At 41.8% G+C, this 19786-nt stretch overlaps 1 protein-coding gene across 1 annotated transcript in view; it reads right to left on the minus strand.

The window, feature by feature from the left end:
- Positions 1–19786, minus strand: part of LOC145414873 (beta-sarcoglycan-like) — a 152463-nt gene that overhangs the window by 101285 nt on the left and 31392 nt on the right. The window contains exon 3 of the mRNA XM_080284293.1: positions 7403–7585. Coding sequence (XP_080140419.1) covers positions 7403–7585 — 183 coding nt within the window. The remainder of the gene's footprint in view (positions 1–7402; positions 7586–19786) is intronic.

Below are 19786 nucleotides of genomic sequence, written 5' to 3' on the forward strand. Positions count from 1 at the left end.
TTGATGTGATAAAGTGGAAGGAGAGATCGCCTAAAAGTGCCAAGTCAATGACTCAACTATCCATCTGACCCAGCGCTTGTTATAATGGAAAGGTACCTGGTCATGTACTGCAACTGACGGGAGAGGGAAGAAGTTCCAATCGATTCTATAAACAAACACAAACTCTTCAGTTCAAGTTGAGGAATCCTCCAGTGTTTGTAGGTACTGAAGCAATATTTAGGTAGGTAAATGTCCTGGGAAAAATCCTGGAAAATTACCCCCCAAAAGGTGAAGTTAGGGCTGGCCTGAGTACCACGAAACCCTTTAAGATGTAAACATATGGCTGCATAACGTGGAATTTGCATAAAACAGGACCTGCCAGGAACAATATTCGCATGTTATGTGAGAGGTTACTGTACCTTCCTTGACTATCCACCCTATAATATGCTTTCTCCAAATCCATGAAGGCTGCATACAACTTCTTTCTTTTCTCTAGAAACTTTTCCATAAAGATCTAGGAATGAATATCAGATCTACACAACCTCTTCCTTTCCGAAAACCTCCCTGTTCTTCTCCAACTAACTCTGTCAATAAGTATCCTACCATATACTTTTCCGATAACACTAAGAAGACAAATGCCCCTATGATTACCACACACTTCTTTTTCCCTTTTCCTTTGTACAGGGAAATAATTATACCTGACTTGCAATCATCCGGGACTCTACCTTCCTCCCAGGCCAATCTGCACATCTTCCAAGTCCATTCTACTACTGTCTCTCCCCCATGCTTCAGCATTTCACCACACACTCCATCAACTCCTAGGGCTTTCCCCATTTTGACTTTCTTCATTGCTTCCATAACTTCCATCCTCCTGATTTCTTCATCTCTTCTCACATCCCTCCTTCTCCCAGCCATTCCCCAACCACTTATACTCACATTACTTTCATTCTCTGTGTTCAACAATTCCTTAAAGTGCTGTCTCCGTCTGCTCACTTTTTCACCTTTGTCCACTAGTAATCTACTGTTTTTATTTTTCACTCCCCGACTAACTTCTTTGACATCCTGTCTAACTCTCTTTACCTCTTTCCGTAACATTTTCATAAATTCCCTCCAATTCACACATAAATTCCTTCTATATTCCTCATCCACTCTCTTCTAACTCTCTCTTATTAATCTATTCACCTCTCTCTTCCTCTCTGCATATAACTCTCTCTTCCATCTCTCAACTTCTTCCAAGTCCGTTTCTCATTCACTCACTATATGCTTTCTTCTTTTGTGCCACAGCCTGTCTCACCTCTCCATTCTACCATGCTGTTCCATGCACCCCCTTTCGTCTCCTCTTCACCCCTCACACCACCTCACATGCTGCACAGACTTCTTGTGTGAATATCTTGCACACACCTTCCACGTCCCCCATCTGCTCCAATTCATATTTACCCAATTGCTCCTCCACTTCTCTCTTATATTCTGCCTTATTTCCATCCTTTTGTAACCTTTACACCCTCCGTGTATAAACTACTTCTTCCTGTCCTTCCCATCTCCTATTTCCTTCTTCTATTTTTCCTACTGATTTAAAATTAGCTAAAATTATACCGATCTTCAAAGGTGGTGATCCTCTCCAGGTAGCAAATTATCATCCTATTTCCATCCTGCTTACATTTGGTAAAATTATCAAGCAACTAGTTTATGACCATCTGTCAGTCTTCTTGAAGGAACATAGCACCTTGGTGGATGAGCAGTACGGGTTTCGAAAGGGCGCCTTGCCACAAACTGCTATTTTAAAACTGATTAATCGTGTTGTCCAGTCTACTGATAGAGGTCAATTCACTATTGGGGTGTTTCTAGATCTAAGAAAGGCATTCGATACAACTGATCATAAAATTTTAATGAATAAACTATTCTTTTATGGGGTCATGGATACTGCACTAAAATGGTTTAAGTTATTTGTTAAAATGTCTACAATATACAGAATTGAGCAGAGTGAAGTCAGATTTGGAAAGTAATTCAGCAGGTGTACCACAAGGTTCAAATCTTGGCCCATTACTGTTTTCTGTGTATATTAATGATCTGGTAAATAGCTCTAATCTGCTGATGTTTGTATTATTTGCCGACGTTACAAATATTTACTGTTCAGAATCAAACTTAAAAATACTAACTGATCATATTAATAACAAACTCTTGAAAAAATCACAGTGGTTATTAATAAATAGTCTCTCAATATAAGCAAGACACATTATATTACATTTGCTAGTCACAATTATATTCAAAATGATACCAATATTATGTTAGGTAATGAAAAAATACAAAGATGTAATTCTACAAAATTTTTAGTTTATGTTGATGATAAGCTTAATTGGAAAGAACATATTAAGTACATAAAAAAAAAAAAAAAAATCAAAATCTTTAGGCATTATGGAAAATGTAAAACATCTACTTCCCGCAGGAGTATTACTGTGTCTATACAACATTTTGATTTATCTGCATTTGCAATATTGTAACATTATATGGGGTTCAGCCACAAAAATAAACTTACAATCAATATTCTTTGTCATTTCTTATTTAACCTGGCTGACTACCCTGTAACATTCTGCATCAACTTGTCCTTCTTTTTTGTCTCAACTCAGTAGTTCTTCCCTTAGCAATAATCTGTGTGAACCTCCTCAGTTTTCCCTTGTGACCATTTTATGTCTTTTACCTGCCTACGTATTCTTTCTGAGAGCTGACTCCTTCCACTTTTCTCTATGCTTTTTCCTTTCTTTATTCTTAATAGTTACATTTCTTTTCTTTGCCTGTCCCTAAATTTGAATTAGCATCATATGGACTCTGCTGCCCAGTGCTAGAGTTTTGTTATTCAATTCAATACTTACAAATGCCAAACAACACCTTAGCACATGGGTATGTGATAAATGCAACACATCCACATTTACTTCTATCACACCAAAGATACCTCTCCTCCCAACACCCCCTACTCACACAACCACTATCACAACTCAAGCCAAGCACAAAAACAACACCTATAACACAGACCTGCACGGGACATACATTGCCTTAAACCTGCAGCTTAAAGATATTAAAACTAAATGTCAGTGGCCTCAATTTCAAAAAAATAATTTAAAAACTTTCTCACCTGCCACAAAATAGACATTGTACTCCTACAAGAAAGAAAGCTCACAAGCAAACTGATGACTTCAAACACCGATAACTACTCACATATTCGCATAGACAGAACAGATCAACATGGAGGAGGTCCTGTCACCTATTTTAGGACATTTGTTTGTCCTCTACGATGACACATCACAGACAACACAATCATTTTTAGAATGACACTACATTAGATACAGTATATGGTGCCAAATCCAGTCATAAACAACATTTTTAACATTTACATTCCATCCAACACCTCCCATGCCATAGCAGTGCAGAACTGTAGAAACATCAGCTTCTTTTCCAAACAAAGATGCCTAAGTCGATCATAGTAGGGGAATGAAATGATAAAGCCATGAACCGGTACAAAACATACATGTTATAAGGTCTTGACATGGCATCACAGTTCAACATGTATATTCTCAATGACACATCACAATGCACCAACATCCCATTCCAAGTATACAACCTTCCCTCATCCCTTGACATCACTTTCTGTTCACCTGCACTTTCACTTACCAACACCAGGTGAATGGTACCAAACTCTTCAGATCACCTCCCACTCATTACCACCACAAGAATGTGTTCTAAACCAAAGTGATCACACATTACTTACACAAAATACAAGAAATCAGACTGGACAACATTCACTGAAGACACTGCACACCACCTTAACACACTAAACAAAACACCTATCACCAACAATGACAAAAACATTAAGAAATTTAACACCATATTTACCACTCATCCATCATCCAACCCTATGTCACCCTAAGAGGAGCATAGGAACCTGGGGCTAGGCAAGTTGGTCCTGGCATTTAAGATGAGAGTGACCACCCTCATTCATCCCTGAGTGGCATTATGTGAGCAATAAACCCCAACCATCCCTTGGATATAAACCTACACAGGCTCAATTTGATTGGAGAACCTTAATTACCCACTAACCCACCAGACACCACAATCTGATTGTATGGTTACCACCCAGTGTAGAAAATGGTTTCCTGGTGTACAGGAAACCATTTAGCATATCACTCAGTGTAGAGTTACCCACAGGCAGAAGGAAGAGAAAAGAAAGAAAGAATGAAAGACAGAAGAGGGAGTGTAGTCACCAGCGGGCAGAAGAAAGAGGAAAGAATGAAGGAAAGAAAGACAGTAGAGAAAGGAAAGAAGAGAGGAAAGGGCAGACACCCAAAGCAGCACTACATCGAGTGAGTGGATGGTGAGCGCCCCCACCTACCACTAGGTACACTGAGACTAAATGCACTTAATTAGGGTATTTACAGGGACAGACTCTGGGCAACAAGAAGAAACACTCTCTCTACTGTACAGGCAATATAACTGTCAGATCAGTACAGTGCACCCTCACGTAATGCAAGTTTATGTGCGGCAGAAACCCTCCCATTCTATGATTTCACATTGGGTGAACCAACGAACTTATGGGAAAAATTGTATGTAGTGGACAGCTCACCCAGGGCTTGGTCTTCGGGTCCCCTTCCAGCCTACTTTACCCTGCTAATACTTTGTCTAATAGTACTTCTAATTGGACCAACAAATAAAACAACAAACAGAACACCATGTACCTTTATTTAAGTGACTTCTGGGCTTGTTAAGAAGGGAGGGGGTGGGTATCTCGGGGCATCTACTCTTGCCCCGTGGGGCGGGGCGCCCCGTTGTCACTCACTGCCACAATTGAGGTCTCCTGGAGGTGCCATAAAGCCTTCAAAGTCAACAGCTGAGACCATGGTGAACTGCTAGGATGTTAAAATGGACCACAGGATGCGAAGTACAACATGTGCTCTTGCGGCAATATGGAAGAGAAGTGTCTGTTTACCCGGGAATGTCGGTAGCTGGCCTGCAGATAGCTGGCCAGCTGCCTGCCATTTTGAACCTGGCTTGTTGCCAGCCACCTGCCTCATGTGACTGATTCACATTGTCCAGCCCGACACTCATAGTAACGGTTGGAGTTCATTTTTGCCTTGGAATCATACAGCCGATTCGCATGTTGGGAAGTTCAATTAGCAGATTTCACATACCATAAAAAAAAGCATTCTCTGGGTTGACCTCGCATTGTAGGTGATTTGCAGTGTGAGTTCGCACTGTATGGAGGTGCACTGTACTATGCTTTCCTGGAATGGGCTCCCACCCATCTATTCACATACTTTAACACCTTGCAGACCACATCGGACAATGCTGTATGTGTCATCACTGGCTGCATCAATTCTACTCTCAAAGTTCAATTACACTCTGAAATTAAAGTCATCCCTGTTAGAGAATATCTCAATAAGAGAGGCATACAATTTTGTGTGGCAGCCTGTGCTAGCACACAACACCCATCACTATATGACAGAGTTGCACAACATAAGTACTCACATAAAACCATCACTAAACAAATGATCAGACCCTCTTCAGCAACATCCCACCTTCAGACATTCCTACACTAAAACTGAAGAAATGCCTACATACCCACTTCATAGGCAAGGCAATACAACACCTCAATCAGATCACTAAACTATGAGCCCCTCTTCCTGATGTCCCTCCATCAGAGGTATTCTCAAACAGAGCTGAGTTCACCTATCTAAGCTTAGATCGCAATATCACTCAGCCCTCCTAAGTTATCTGCTTAGATTTGGGTTGGGTGTAATCACAGATGACATGTGCTCCAGTAATAATAAGCACATCTTGAATCCAACAACTTAATTGGTGATGGACAGGATGATATTTGCCACAGAAGATCCACTGTTGATATACTCAACCTCATTACTCATATCATCTATCACTCACCTGACCAACATATAGAAACTCACGCAGTAGCCCTTGATATTTCTAATGCTTTTGACAGAGTACGGCACAGTTCCCTGTTATCCAAACTCCCTTGCTACGGCCTATCATCTTTTGTCCCCCTCATTTCCTCATATCTCAGCAACAGAAAGATATGAGAAAAGGCAGATGATGTATGTTCCAAATTCCACTCCATTAATACTGGTGTGCCACAAGGATCAGTCCTGGCTCCAACCCTGTTCCTCATTCATACTAATGACCTTTTGTCTGTCACCCACAATTCCATTCACTCATGTGGATGACTCAATGCTTCATACTTTCTTTACACATAAACACACATTCACTATGTCTGATATCTCTAACTCACAACTTAGCACAGCAATCTCCATAAATTAAGACTTTTCAAAGATCACTGAATGGAGACAAAATAACATTATTTCAATGCTAGGAAAACCAAATATATCCAGTTTACTAACAGACAGAGTCTGCCCACTTCCTTCAATGCAACCAATATTCCTATCTCTAAAAGTACTGAAATTCTTGGTGTTTTGCTTACCAATACTCTCAGTTGGACTTCTCATGATAGATCACTTACTAAAACTGCCTCAAAGAAATGTGGATTATTGCACAGAATCCATAACTTCTTCACTGACGAGCAGCTACCTGTGATTTACAAGAGTCATGTGTGCTCTCAGCTTGAATACTGCTCACCCTTGTAGAGTGGATACAGAGAGGTTGCACTAAAACAAGTGGAAAATTTCAATAGCAATTACATCTGAACTGCCTCCCTTACAAATAAGGCAAAATGTTACCCCTCTTGCATTATTTTACAGATACTTATATGGCAAATGCTCAGATGAGGCTGAATCTACTGTGCCACCTCTCCATGCCTTCCCCCTGCAACACGAGCATCTGCCAATCAGAATTCCTTTATTCCCTGACCTGCTTCTCTTTGGAACTCAGTTCCCCAGACTTAAACCTACAGGAGTTCAAGTCCAATTGTAACACACCTGTAATCTGGTGTATGGAATTTTTTATTTAATTTTTTTCCTCCATTCATCTTCTGTAAAAAAAAAAAAAAAAAAAAAAAAAGTGGAAAGGGCCCACACAACATAACACACATAATGGAGAACTGCACAGCAAATGCTGCACTGAAATACAGACACAACACCAATGGTATAAGGAACCTTTGGGACATCTCTATACCGGAAGTTGTTTATCTGAGGTTAACAGGTCTGCTCGGTCAAGCGGACCGGGGTTAAGCAACGACAACAACCTACCTGAAATACAGTATTGGTTTTAGGCAAGGCAGTGCTCAGACAATTAAAGATTTCCCATAAAGACCAGGCATCCAAGTATAATACTTATATTATCTAGCATTTTTTAAAACTCAATGCATCTTTACTAGCTAACTGTGTACCCAGTAGTACTGCTACCATGCAAGAACTTCATTTTAACTACATGCACCTCCCACTTCCCAAAAATCACAGTTTACGCTCACTGTTTTCCAGGTATAAGTTCGATGCTCTCCATGCCATAGCCAAGACGCAAGACTCCCATGGCAAAGAAGGTTAGGAGGAGGTTGCCAAGTGCAAGCAGAAGTAACACAATCACCAGTCCCCAAAAGAAAGTGCTCTCCCCAGCCTGGCCTTCCACATGCTTTCCAGGGCTCTCTCGCTCAACACTGCAAGAAAATGTTAGTATTAGTACAAGCTTTTTATGCTTAGAAAAAGGTTCACAATTAACTGTGTGCAGAGATATTACGAACATTTTCAAAAACACTATGCATGAAATGGAATCTGGGTCTGTATTAATCAAGGATCTTCATCAATTTCTAGGATGAAAAAAAGTCTCTATAGCAGTAAACTATTATCAAAAATAATTTTGTGTTACACTTTTCACCTCAATATATTATTACTTATGTATAGTGGTGCAATGTTTTACATGTCTGACCATGGAGAATAAACAAGCAAGCTAATACACAAGTTGCTGAGTATGGTTGTGCCCATGCACCTTGAAATCTGTACATCACACAGGCCTTGTTTGGCTACTGGAGTATTTTGTGCTTCTTCTGTCCCATGCTTGCTTGAGGATGCAATGTAAAGGCAATGAGGCCAGAACCATGATGTCAGTTCCACATAGTGAGGTGATGGAATAGAGTCCAAAGGCTTACTGAGACTTCAATACTTGACTGTCATTTTAGTTTTGCTCATCGCCCACTTCATGACCTCCATCCACAGCTTCCCTACCTCCTCAGTTACAGGACAAAGGAATTCATGTCTGACCTGTCTTCTGCATATTCCAGTCCTATGCACAGGGACATATGTTATTCCATCCTGGATGTTACATGAGCTCAGATTTTACTGTCAGGTCATAGCCTCTATGGCTGTGGCATTAGATGTGGTGATTTGCACCCAGTTTTCAGCAAATGCTGCCCACCATGCTAGGTCTATCTCTGTTTTTATTGTTGTCTCAAAGTCTGACAGCAGAATCAGATTTAGTTCCGATTTTAGTCAGGGTGGCAGCTGCCTGTCCTCTGTCTCAATCATTACTGCTGGGCTGTCAACAATTCTGGTGTCTTCTAACTTATCCTTACCCAAGAGGTCATTAGCTTTACTATTTTTGGCAACACCAGGGCAGCCTTGTTTGCCCTTAAACAATTTAACTCTCCCCATCCATTGATATGGAAAACTGTACAAAAGCTCCTCCTGGGCCATCATGGCCAGAGGATTTTGTTCTGGTGGGTGCCAGCCTATGTTGAGCTGCAAGGCAATGCAGCAAGGATAGCAGCTTCCTTAGCTGCCTGAATAAGAATTCTTCCCTAAAGGGAATACTTTCCTGTGATAAAGGCTGCTCTTGAATGTGTGCTTAGGATAGACATCCTGTTCCCAACAGATTTTGGGAGATGGCAGCTATTAGCCCATGAGCCTATACAGTTATGCCCCATCACTAGGTAGTTGCCATGACCGGGCCATAGATTGGTTGTAAATACCTGAGGGAACACCCCCTCCTTACTGAGATGACTTTCTGGTCACAATGATTGTCCAGCACTTCTTGCTTAAGTGTCCCAATCTAGGAGATGCTCACTGTCAATACCTCCCCAGATCTTGGGCATAAGACTGGTCTCATCTTCTTTCCTCAGTCCATGGAGAGGGGGCACATATGATGGGAGGAGCCATCTTCTCGTTTGCTGAGGAAGCCTGCTTCCTCAGTCAACTCAAGTTGTTTTTTGCTTAACTGTTAACTTAGTTGTTTCATACAAAGTTTATGGTGTGTCCTTCATATTTTTACATGGATTTTAATGTTATGATTAGCTTTTTTCAATATCTTATATTGTTATGTACAGTTCATTACGTATTTATAATTGTATGTAGTATTTTCTTTTTAAGCAAGGAAGAAGGAACCAAGGGCTAGAAGCTTGCAAAGTTATTTCCTTCAAGAAAAACAAATTAATATAGAGCCAAATTCAAGATCTACTAATTTTAAGGTGCCTCAACATATTATGTTTAACTCTTAGACTGCAATGGACATCCCAGAAGGTGTGTGTGTAGGGCTGCAATGGAACTTGCTTAAGATGGCTGGAATGTTCTTATTTTTCGTGCTCTACTATTCTCGCCTCACTGTAGATTATGCTTGCTGAGTGGATCACATAGATTCCACCCAGGCTGCAGGAGGTATTCCATCTGTCAGTTTGCCAACAGCCTTCACAGAGTGAGGATACTGCCCTACTTCTTTATTAAAAAAAAAAAATATCCACCAGTGCCTAACTGGGCAGAAAGCTACCCCAGCCACCTGAGTGGCACCACATATCACCTACAGTAGATTTTTAAACTTACACACCATTTGGTACTGTAAAAACTTTGCAAAATTTAAGTCATCCAAATTTAAATGGTCTTCTTCAAGAGCAAAAGTTGGTACTATGGGTGATTGGTGACAATACAAATAAAATAATGGCTTTTTCGTTCAATTTTCTCATCTTACTCCTTCCCTTGAACATGAAAACAATATGAACAAAATTATAGTTTACCATTTCCACTACCTCCCTTTTAATATAAAAGCAAAGCCAAATGAATTATTACTTGCCACTGGACTCTTAACAACAACATAATCAAGAAATCCTGGTGAGGAAATGTTAACAAATATAAAATATTATAGCTGAAATGAGTTCATCAGCTGAAGCATGCAGGCATCTCACAGCTGCCACTTTCATCAATGTCTGATCACCGATTCATGACGTCTCATCTTTGCCTCTCATAAATTTTAATTATCGTGCATTATCTTCTATTTTGGCTCTTGTCACCATGCACAGTTTTTTCAGCAAAACATGAGCTAGGTAATTCAGTTACTTTTTTTATTCATCCCCTCTTGAATGCAGTCATTATCCACTAGGTTAGGATCGTCTGTCCTGGTTTGTGTCTGATGGAACATAGATAAATTCTGTCGTAAAAGTATGAATGCACGTAGCTGGTACCAGCACAACTTTTCACTCAGTGTCTTTATTACACTCATTTTCAATGTTATTTTGCTCACAAATAATGCAACGTGCGATATATGTTGTTCCTATTCATGTGTTGTTTTGGCAAGGACTAGATCAGGACTGAGGCATCTTAATTTCTAACTGAATAGATACACAGAATGTACACAGCTGGTACCTACACAACTATTCATTCAATGTATTACTTTCACTCATTTGTAACGTTTCTGTATACAATATGTGACATACAATGCTGCTATTCATGTGTTTCGGCAGAGCTAGAGCGTCACAGCTTGTATCCTTGACCAAGGGAGACAGCTTCCTTGACCACATGAACAGCTGGCACAATACAGGCCATTTAATAATGGAGAAGAACAGGGAGGTCTTAAGAAAGGAAGAGGTTGTGTGGATTAGATATTAATTGTAAGTGTTTAGTGGAAAAGTTTCTCAAGAAGGGAAAGAATTCATATGCAGCCTTTATGATTTGGAGAAAGCATCTGACAGTGGATAGATAAGGGATGTGGAAGACATTAAGTATATAGAGTGTAAATAGGAAGGGGTTGAATGCCATGAATAGTATGAATGAGGGCACTAGGGCTGCGGTGCATATAGAAGGTAAATTGAGTGAATTTTTCTGTCTGAATGCTGGACTGAAACAGGGATGTGTCTTGTCTCCTAGGTTGTTCAATCTGTATGTGAACAGAGTTATAAAAGAGATACAAGGTAGGGCAGTGGATATTGGAGCAGCTGTTGTTTGCAGATGATATTGTATTGTTAAGTGAAGACGAAGGGGAACTGCAAGACTTGGTGAATGAGTTTGGGAGAGAGTGTATGAAACGGAATATAGGGGTGGATATAGAGATAGTAAAGTTGTGGTCTTCGAAAGAAATAAAGTTGCTGAATGCACAGTAAGGCTGGATGGTGAGGAAATGGAAAATGTGAGTGCAATTGCATACTTGGGTAGTGTGATGAGTAAGGATGGAAGTTTAGAGGATGAAGTGCCTGAAAGGGTGCAACAAGGAGGAAAGGTTGCTGGTTCTCTGGAAGCAGTGATAAGAAATAGGGAAGAGCGAATAGAAGTAAAAAAAGTTGCTGCATGATATTAACATGATACCAACTTTGAGAGAGGTGAAGTCAGTGAATGTCCAGCGAGGTTGGATGGTGAGGAATTGGAAAATGTGAGTACGTTTAAGTACTTGGGTAGTGTGATGAGTAAGGATGGGGGGTTTGGAGGGTGAAGTGCTTGAAAGGGTACAGCAGGGAAGAAAGGTTGCTGGTTCTTTGAAAGCAGTGATAAGAAACAGGGAAGTAAGCATGGAAGTGAAAAAGTTACTACATGACAGTATTGTGATACCAACTCTAACGTACGGAAGTGAAGCTTGGACGTTGTTGGAAGGACACAAGTCAAGAGTGAGAGCCGTGGAAATGAGTTATTTAAGAGGAGCCTGTGGAGTCACATGGAGAGACAGGCTGACGAATGAGGATATAAAGAAGCGTTGTGGTGTTGATGTGAATGTGATAGGAAGCGTTATGAGGAACACACTGAGGTGGTTTGGCCATGTGGAGAGGATGGAGGGTGAAAGACTGACGAAGAGAGTGTATGTGAGTGAGGTGGAGGGGGAAAGAGGGAGGGGGAGGCCGAGGATGAGATGGAGAGATGGGGTGGAGAGGTATATGAGAGAGGGGGGTGTGAGTTGGGAGCAGGGTAGTGAAATGGCGGGGGACAGCGACTTGGAGGCGATTTGTTTGTGGCCACCCCAAACGGGATTGAGGCGTCTGGCAATAGATAGATAGATAGAACTCTAATGTATGGAAGCAAAGACTGGACCTTCTTGGAAGGACACAAGTCAAGAATGAGAGCAGTGGAAATGAGTTATTTGAGAGGAGCATGTGCTGTTACAGGGAAAGACAGACTGACAAATGAGGAAAAGAAGGAGCACTGTGGTGTGACTGTGGATGTGACAGAAAGCATTAGGAGAAATATAATCAGGTGATTTGACCACATGGAGAGGATGGAGAGTGAGAGACTAATGAGGGGAGTGTATGTGAATGAGGTGGAGGCTAAGGATGAGATGGAGGGATGGAGTGGAGAGGTATATGAGAGTGGGGGGTATATGAGAGTGGGGGGATATGAGTTTAAGGGGAGAAGGGGGCAGTGCAATGGCTGGGGACAGGGAGACATGGAGATGATTTGTTTGTGGCCACCCCTTATGGGATTAACTTGTTAACAGTGCATGGCGTTTTTTTGGTGGTGTCAATGGTGCGCAGACATCTATCTATCTATCTATAGCCCGACACCCTAATCCCGCAAAGGGTGGCCGCAGACAAAACGCCTCCAAGTCGCTCTGTCACCCACCATTTGACTACCCTCCCCCCAACTCACCCCCCCCTCCCTCATATACCTCTCAACTCCATCCCTCCACCTCATCCTTGGTCTACCTCTCCCTCTCCCTCCTCCCACCTCACCCACATACACCCTCTTAGTCAGTCTTTCATTCTCCATTCTCTCCACATGTCCAAACCACCTCAGCGTATTTCTCCTAATCTTCTCAACCACATCCACATCCACCCCACAGCGTTCCTTCACTTCTTCATTCATCAACCTGTCCCTCCACGTCACTCCACATGCTCCTCTCAAGTAACTCATTTCCACTGCTCTCACTCTTGACTTGTTCCCCTCTTGTAAGGTCCATGCCTCGCTTCCATTCGTCAGGGTAGGGATCACAATACTATCATGCAGTGACTTCTTAACTTCCATACTCACCTCCCTATTTCTCATCACTGCTTTCAGTGTACCAACAACCTTCCTTCCCTGCTGTACCCTTTCACGCACTTCATCCCCCAAAGTTCCATCCTTACTCATCACACTACCCAAGTACTTGAATGCACTCACATTCTCCATATCCTTACCATCCAAGCTCACTGCACACTCTGTGACTTCATTCCTCTCAAACACCATAACTTTACTTTTGTTTACATTAACTTTCAGATTCCTCCTCCTACACACTGTCCCAAATTCATTCAAACATAGGGGCCGAATTTTGTCTTAGGAATTTTGTCTTAGGAATTGAGAGAACACATGCCAAAGCATATAGTAACAAAATATTAGCTCAATATTTACCTTGGTAACACCATGGATGAACATCGAAGTGTCTGATTCCCTATGAATGTATGGTTTTCGTTTTCTTTTTCTTTTTCGGTTTCGGTTTTGAAGCTCAAACATGCTTCCATGGATCAGCCTTGGTCACCATGGCACTATATTTGAAATTCACCTGCGCAGCCAGGGCTGTATTGAGCAGTTGCACTCGGAACAGCCCAGGCTGTATAGAGCAGTTAACGGGTTAAGATATCTGGCTATCGACAGACAGATACAGTACAGTGGGGTTTCCCAATATGCGAGAATATAGTCAACAAACTGTGCCACATATTGGTAATTTTGCATATTGGAAATCACTGAATCAATTGAAATAAATAAATGAATATGGGCAACACCTCCTACTATCTTTGTCATTTACATTACCTCCCCATTATTGACTATCATTTAGATTAGTCTTGACGGTCCATAAAATTGGCTCCTTGTTCTTGAGAATGCTCCCCACTGTTGGTTTACCTAAGATTCACCTAAGCCTTGTTCACATCCAATGTCTGAGTTCCATTTACCTGGAATATTCAACTCTATAACCTTCATTTTCAGCTCCAAAGTGATCCTCTTATTCCTTGAATGAAGCAGTGGGGCCATGATGTAACAGTTGTGCAAGAGCAGATCTTGTACAATGCTAAAAACACCACAATATGAGAGCATGGCGAGGGCAGACACAGACTGAGAGTCTTGAGACTTGATTTGAGAAATGCCGTGAGGGAGGGAAAGGGCAGGAAACTGATCAGCCTTCTGGTAGTGGCTTCAGACACTACCACTTTGAGTGGGAACACCATTTTTCCCTTGCTTTCAGGTGACAAACTCGCATTTCAGAATACACTTAACATATTAAATTTTTTTATTTTTTTCCTGAGTCGCGTTTGCATATTAGGTGTTTCTCATACCGAGATCCCGCATACTGGGAGACCCCACTGTAGACAGAATAATACAGCTCATGTTCTATTTTTATCTTTACTTAAATAATTTTGAATTGTGAAATATTGACGTAAACACAAATACCATCATACTGTACAGTAATTTGAATCAGTTCCTAACAAAATGAGCCAGCAAACCTTGAGGGTTTACTGTATGCAGCCAGTTCAGCACAAATAATGACTATCTTTTCATCAGATACCAGTAATCTCTTATTACGACCTGTGTTTATGTTCTGATTGGTGGCAGTAATTTTTTTAGTTCTACATAGTCAGACTGTTTGCAAACAAAAACTAAGCAGCCTTAGAAGCATTTTGAATCCCAAACTCTAGCCTTGACCCATCAAAAATCACAAGTTTGTGGTTGAAAATTGCGACTTGGTAATGCAAGGATGAGATGACGGGATGGAGTGGAGAGGTATATGAGAGAGGGGTGTGTGAGCCGGAAGCAGGGCAGTAAAATGGCAGGGGACAGGGCTACATGGAGGCAATTTGTTTATGGCCATCCCTTAAGGGACTGAGGTGTCTGGCAATAGACAGATAGATAGGTAACGTAGATATTTGATGTGCAGTCAAAATTCAAGTTGTCTGAATTTTATCATCCACAATTTGGGGACCTACTGTAGTCACAACTATGACAGCCCTGCCAAATGGGAGAAGATGAACGTGAGGAGAAAATTGCCATAACTGGAGCACATAACCCAACCTCTATTACCCTGTCTCGCTTTTCTCTACCCAACCCCACCTCTTCCTGGCCTTTCCTGTATGTCCATACTCTACCCTGCCTTTCCCTACCCTACCCTGCTTTTGCTTTCCCTGCCATACTTTGGTTTTTCCTCCCCAATCCTTCATCTCCCAACTCTACCATTCATCTCCCTACCCTACCCTACCCTACCTTTCCTTAACTTATCTTGCCATTCCCTGCCATGCTTTACCTTTCCCTACCATGCTTTACCTTTCCCTACCTACATCTCCTTACCCAACCCTCCATCTCCCTATTCAACCCTGCCTTTCCCTACCCTACCCTGCATCTCCCTCCTCTAACCTGCCTTTCCTTACCCTACCCTGCCTTTCCCTGCCTAGCTTTGTCTTTCCCTACCCTAACATGCCCTTCCATGCCATGTCTTGAATTTCCCCACCCTACCCTGCCTTTCCTTGCACAGAGGGCACGTGAACATTTTGTGAGGTTATGCAAATATGTGTAACGATTCTGTTGGAGACAACGGCAAGTGACTTAGCAGTGTGCTGCACACTAGCAAAAGTGAAAATTATGTTCACCACATTGCTGAAACGAGCTGTGGAACAAAAGAAGAAGGCATATGGTGAATGGTTGGCGAGTAGAGGTAGGGGAGAAGATGAGAGAGAGAAGAGAGAGGTATATGTGAGCAGGAGAAGGGAAGTTAAGAGACTGGTGAAGGAGAGTAAGAAGAAAGTGGATGAAGAGTTTGGCAGGAATTTGAGTGTGAAATGGAGGGAGAGTAAGAAATTGTTTTGGATGGAGGTAACGAAAGTAAGGCAGTGTGAAAGGGGAAATAGTAGGGGAGTGAAAGATAGGAATAATAGATTGTTGGTGGAGAAGAGAGAGAAATTGAGGAGATGGAAGGAGCACTTTGAGGATTTGTTGAATGTAGAGAGTGAGAGCAGTGTGAGTATAAGTGGTTGGGGAATGGCTGGGAGAAGAAGAGATGAGAGGAGGGAGGAAGAGATCAGTAGGTCGGAAGTAGTGGAAGCGATGAAGAAGATTAAGCTGGGAAAGGCCCCAGGAATTGATGGAGTGTGTGGTGAAATGCTTAGGTATGGGGGTGAGATTGTTGTGGAGTGGATATGGAAGTTGTGTAGATTGGCTTGGGAAGAGGGAAGGGTTCCAGAGGACTGGAAATCAGGTATAATTGTTCCTCTGTACAAAGGAAAAGGGGAGAGAGAAGTATGTGGTAACCATAGGGGTATTTGCCTTCTTAGTGTGACTGGTAAAATATATGGTAGAATACTCATTGATAGGGTTAGGCATATGACAGAGGAGCTAGTTGGAGAAGAACAAGGGGGATTTAGGAAGGGAAAAGGGTGTGTAGATCAGATATTTGTTCTAAGATGTTTAGTGGAGAAGTATCTAGAGAAGAGAAGGAAAGTGTACGCTGCCTTCATGGACTTGGAGAAAGCTTATGACAGAATAGATAGGAAAGGTATGTCTAAGGTATTAAGAATATATGGAGTGGAGGGGAAATTGTTGAGTGCTGTGAAGAGTATGTACGAGGGAGCTAGGGCTACGGTGCGAGTGGATGGTGAGCTGAGTGAGTTCTTTAATCTCAATGTGGGACTGAAACAGGGGTGTGTAATGTCTCCATGGCTGTTTAATATATATATGGATGGGGTCGTAAAGGAGGTACAAGGTAGGGCAGTGGATGTGGGGGTGGCCCTAATGAATGAGGGTGAGATTTGGAAGCTTCCGGTGTTGCTGTTTGCTGATGATACAGTATTGTTGAGTGAAGATGAATGGGAGTTGCAAGGTTTGGTGAATGAATTTGGGACAGTGTGTAGGAGGAGGAAGCTGAAAGTTAATGTAAACAAAAGTAAAGTTATGGTGTTTGAGAGGAATGAAGTCACAGAGTGTGCAGTGAGGTTGGATGGTGAGGATATGGAGAATGTGAGTGCATTCAAGTACTTGGGTAGTGTGATGAGTAAGGATGGAACTTTGGGGGATGAAGTACGTGAAAGGGTACAGCAGGGAAGGAAGGTTGTTGGCACACCGAAAGCAGTGATGAGAAATAGGGAGGTGAGTATGGAAGTTAAGAAGTCACTGCATGATGGTATTGTAATCCCTACCCTGACGTATGGAAGTGAGGCGTGGACCTTGCAAGAGGGGAACAAGTCAAGAGTGAGAGCAGTGGAAATGAGTTACTTGAGAGGAGCATGTGGAGTGACATGGAGGGACAGGTTGACGAATGAAGAAGTGAAGGAACGTTGTGGGGTAGATGTGGATGTGGTTGAAAAGATTAGGAGAAATACACTGAGGTGGTTTGGACATGTGGAGAGGATGGAGAATGAAAGACTGACTAAGAGGGTGTATGTAGGTGAGGTGGAGGGGGGGAGAGGGAGGGGTAGACCGAGGATGAGGTAGAGGGATGGAGTTGAGAGGTATATGAGGGAGGGGGGGGTGAGTTGGGGGAGGGTAGTCAAATGGTGGGTGACAGAGTGACTTGGAGGCGTTTTGTCTGCGGCCACCCTTTGCAGGATTAGGGCGTCGGGCTATAGATAGATAGATAGATAGACATTGCTATTCTGGCTAGCTAATTATATGACCAAAGAAACGTACTGACAGAGAGAGAAAATTAGCTACATTCATAACTGGTGGTAGAAAAATAAGTATATAAATTACTATTTTGGTGTTGCTGAGTGTTACATTTCTTTGCTCACGTGGCATCTCTGCAAAATTATGCAACTTCAGTACATTACACATAACAATGTGGTAGAAAGTGATAGCAGTAAGCGATGTATTAGTGGAAAAAAAAAAAAAAAAAAAAATGGTTTGTCACCTCGATTACAATCACTCACACAGCATGTTTAGCGGAAGGTGTATGCTGCCATTCCTTGCCTCTTACCCTACTCTGCCTTCCCCTGCAATGCTTTGCCTTTCCCTACCAATAATAACCATGGGGTGCCAAGCTAGTAATGAATGTTATAAAAATATGCACATACAATGTACTGTCACCTTGATTACAATTTGCTCATATGTCATGTTTAGCAGCAGGTGTAGTGCTGCCATTCATTGTCTTTTACCCTACCCTGCCTTCCCCTGCCAGGCTTTGCCTTTCCCTACCATTTATAACCTTAGGGTGCCAAACTTGTAATGAATGTTATAAAAATAAGCACATACTGTGTTTTCATCACCTCAATTACAATTACACTCATGTGACGTGTTTAGCAGTAAGTACAGTGCTACCATTCTTTGCCTCTTACCATACCCTGCCTTCCCCTGCCATATTTTGCCTATCCCTGCCCTACCCTACCCATAACAACGTCAGGGGTGCTGAGCTACAAATAAAAGTTAGAAAAATAAGCACATATGATGTGCTGTCATCTTGATCTTTACACTTGTGTGGCATGTTTAGCGGTAAATGTAGCACTTGTGATATTGCCTTTTGTAGGTTACATCCATAGCCACAGTGCAGTGCATCAAGTTTCTTTATCATTGAAAATTAGTGAATAACTTGATTTTCAGTGTTAACATGCACAGATGCTATCTCTCAAATTTCTTTCCCTCAGGTGGTGTAGTAGTCACATGCAACACTGCCTCAAGCCCACCCGGGTTCCTTGCAATCGCCAACCACAAAAAACATCTTTTAAACTACTCTCCCACTGTCCCTGGACCACCCACAAACCTCCAGGTTATTCCAAAGATTAGTGGAAAGATTCAGCTTTGTGTGACTAAAATTTTAATAGAGTTGTTTAGATATAAGTGGGTCAAAACTGCTAGTGAAACCACCCAATTTTTCCCATATCTGATGCACCACAATGTGTGTTACAACAATGCCTCATCAGCCTAAGGGTTAAAAGACTGAAGGTCAAAGGCAGTAGGAAAAACAGACAGAGGAAGACAGTTCCAGAGTTGATCGCTTCATACATGAAGGACTGGGAGTAACAATTAACTCTTGCATTAGAAAGCTGAACAGAAAAAGGATGAAAGTTTGCTTCTAGACAGGTGCTACATGCCCACTGTAGTGGTGGAAGGATGTACGAAAACAGTTCACTGAAGCAGCGGCCATAGAAGTAGCAATAGTAAAGAGCTAAGATGCAACAATGTACTGAAGAGACAGAGATTGAGGGAAGCCAATAAAAGGAGGATAATTAATGAGGCAAAAAGCATCTGACTTCATCTTGTTGAAAAGAGCTGGATGTGGGGAGCCTCCCCACATATGAGAGTTGTATTCTACACAGGGGTGAATAAAACCCCAGTATAAAGCCAACAAAAGTGTGGAGGTAAAGGAGACACAGCGTTTGCTTAGCAAACCTAATCTATTGGAAGCAGATTTTACAAGAAAGGCAATACAATGTTTCCCAAGATAAATCCCAAGAGAACAAAACCCCAAGCATGTTCAAAGATGATGCCAGATAGAGTTGGCTATTGTTGAAAATTAAAGGACAGTCCTGGAGAAGATTCTGATGAGTTGAAAGATGTAAGAACTGAGTTTTTGATGCATTATAAACAATATGATTACTTTTACCTCCATCAGAAACATGAGCATCAGACATTTGTTTCGTTTCGTTTTTAAAGGCTTCAATAAGCTTGCATGCATTAGTCTTGGTCACCTAATGCCAACTCTCCATGTTGCACAATCTACTGCAGCC

This window comes from Coenobita brevimanus, chromosome 101 (assembly GCF_032717465.1).
Source record: "Coenobita brevimanus isolate Jiangsu-jjx chromosome 101, ASM3271746v2, whole genome shotgun sequence".
Taxonomy (NCBI): Eukaryota; Metazoa; Arthropoda; class Malacostraca; order Decapoda; family Coenobitidae; genus Coenobita; species Coenobita brevimanus.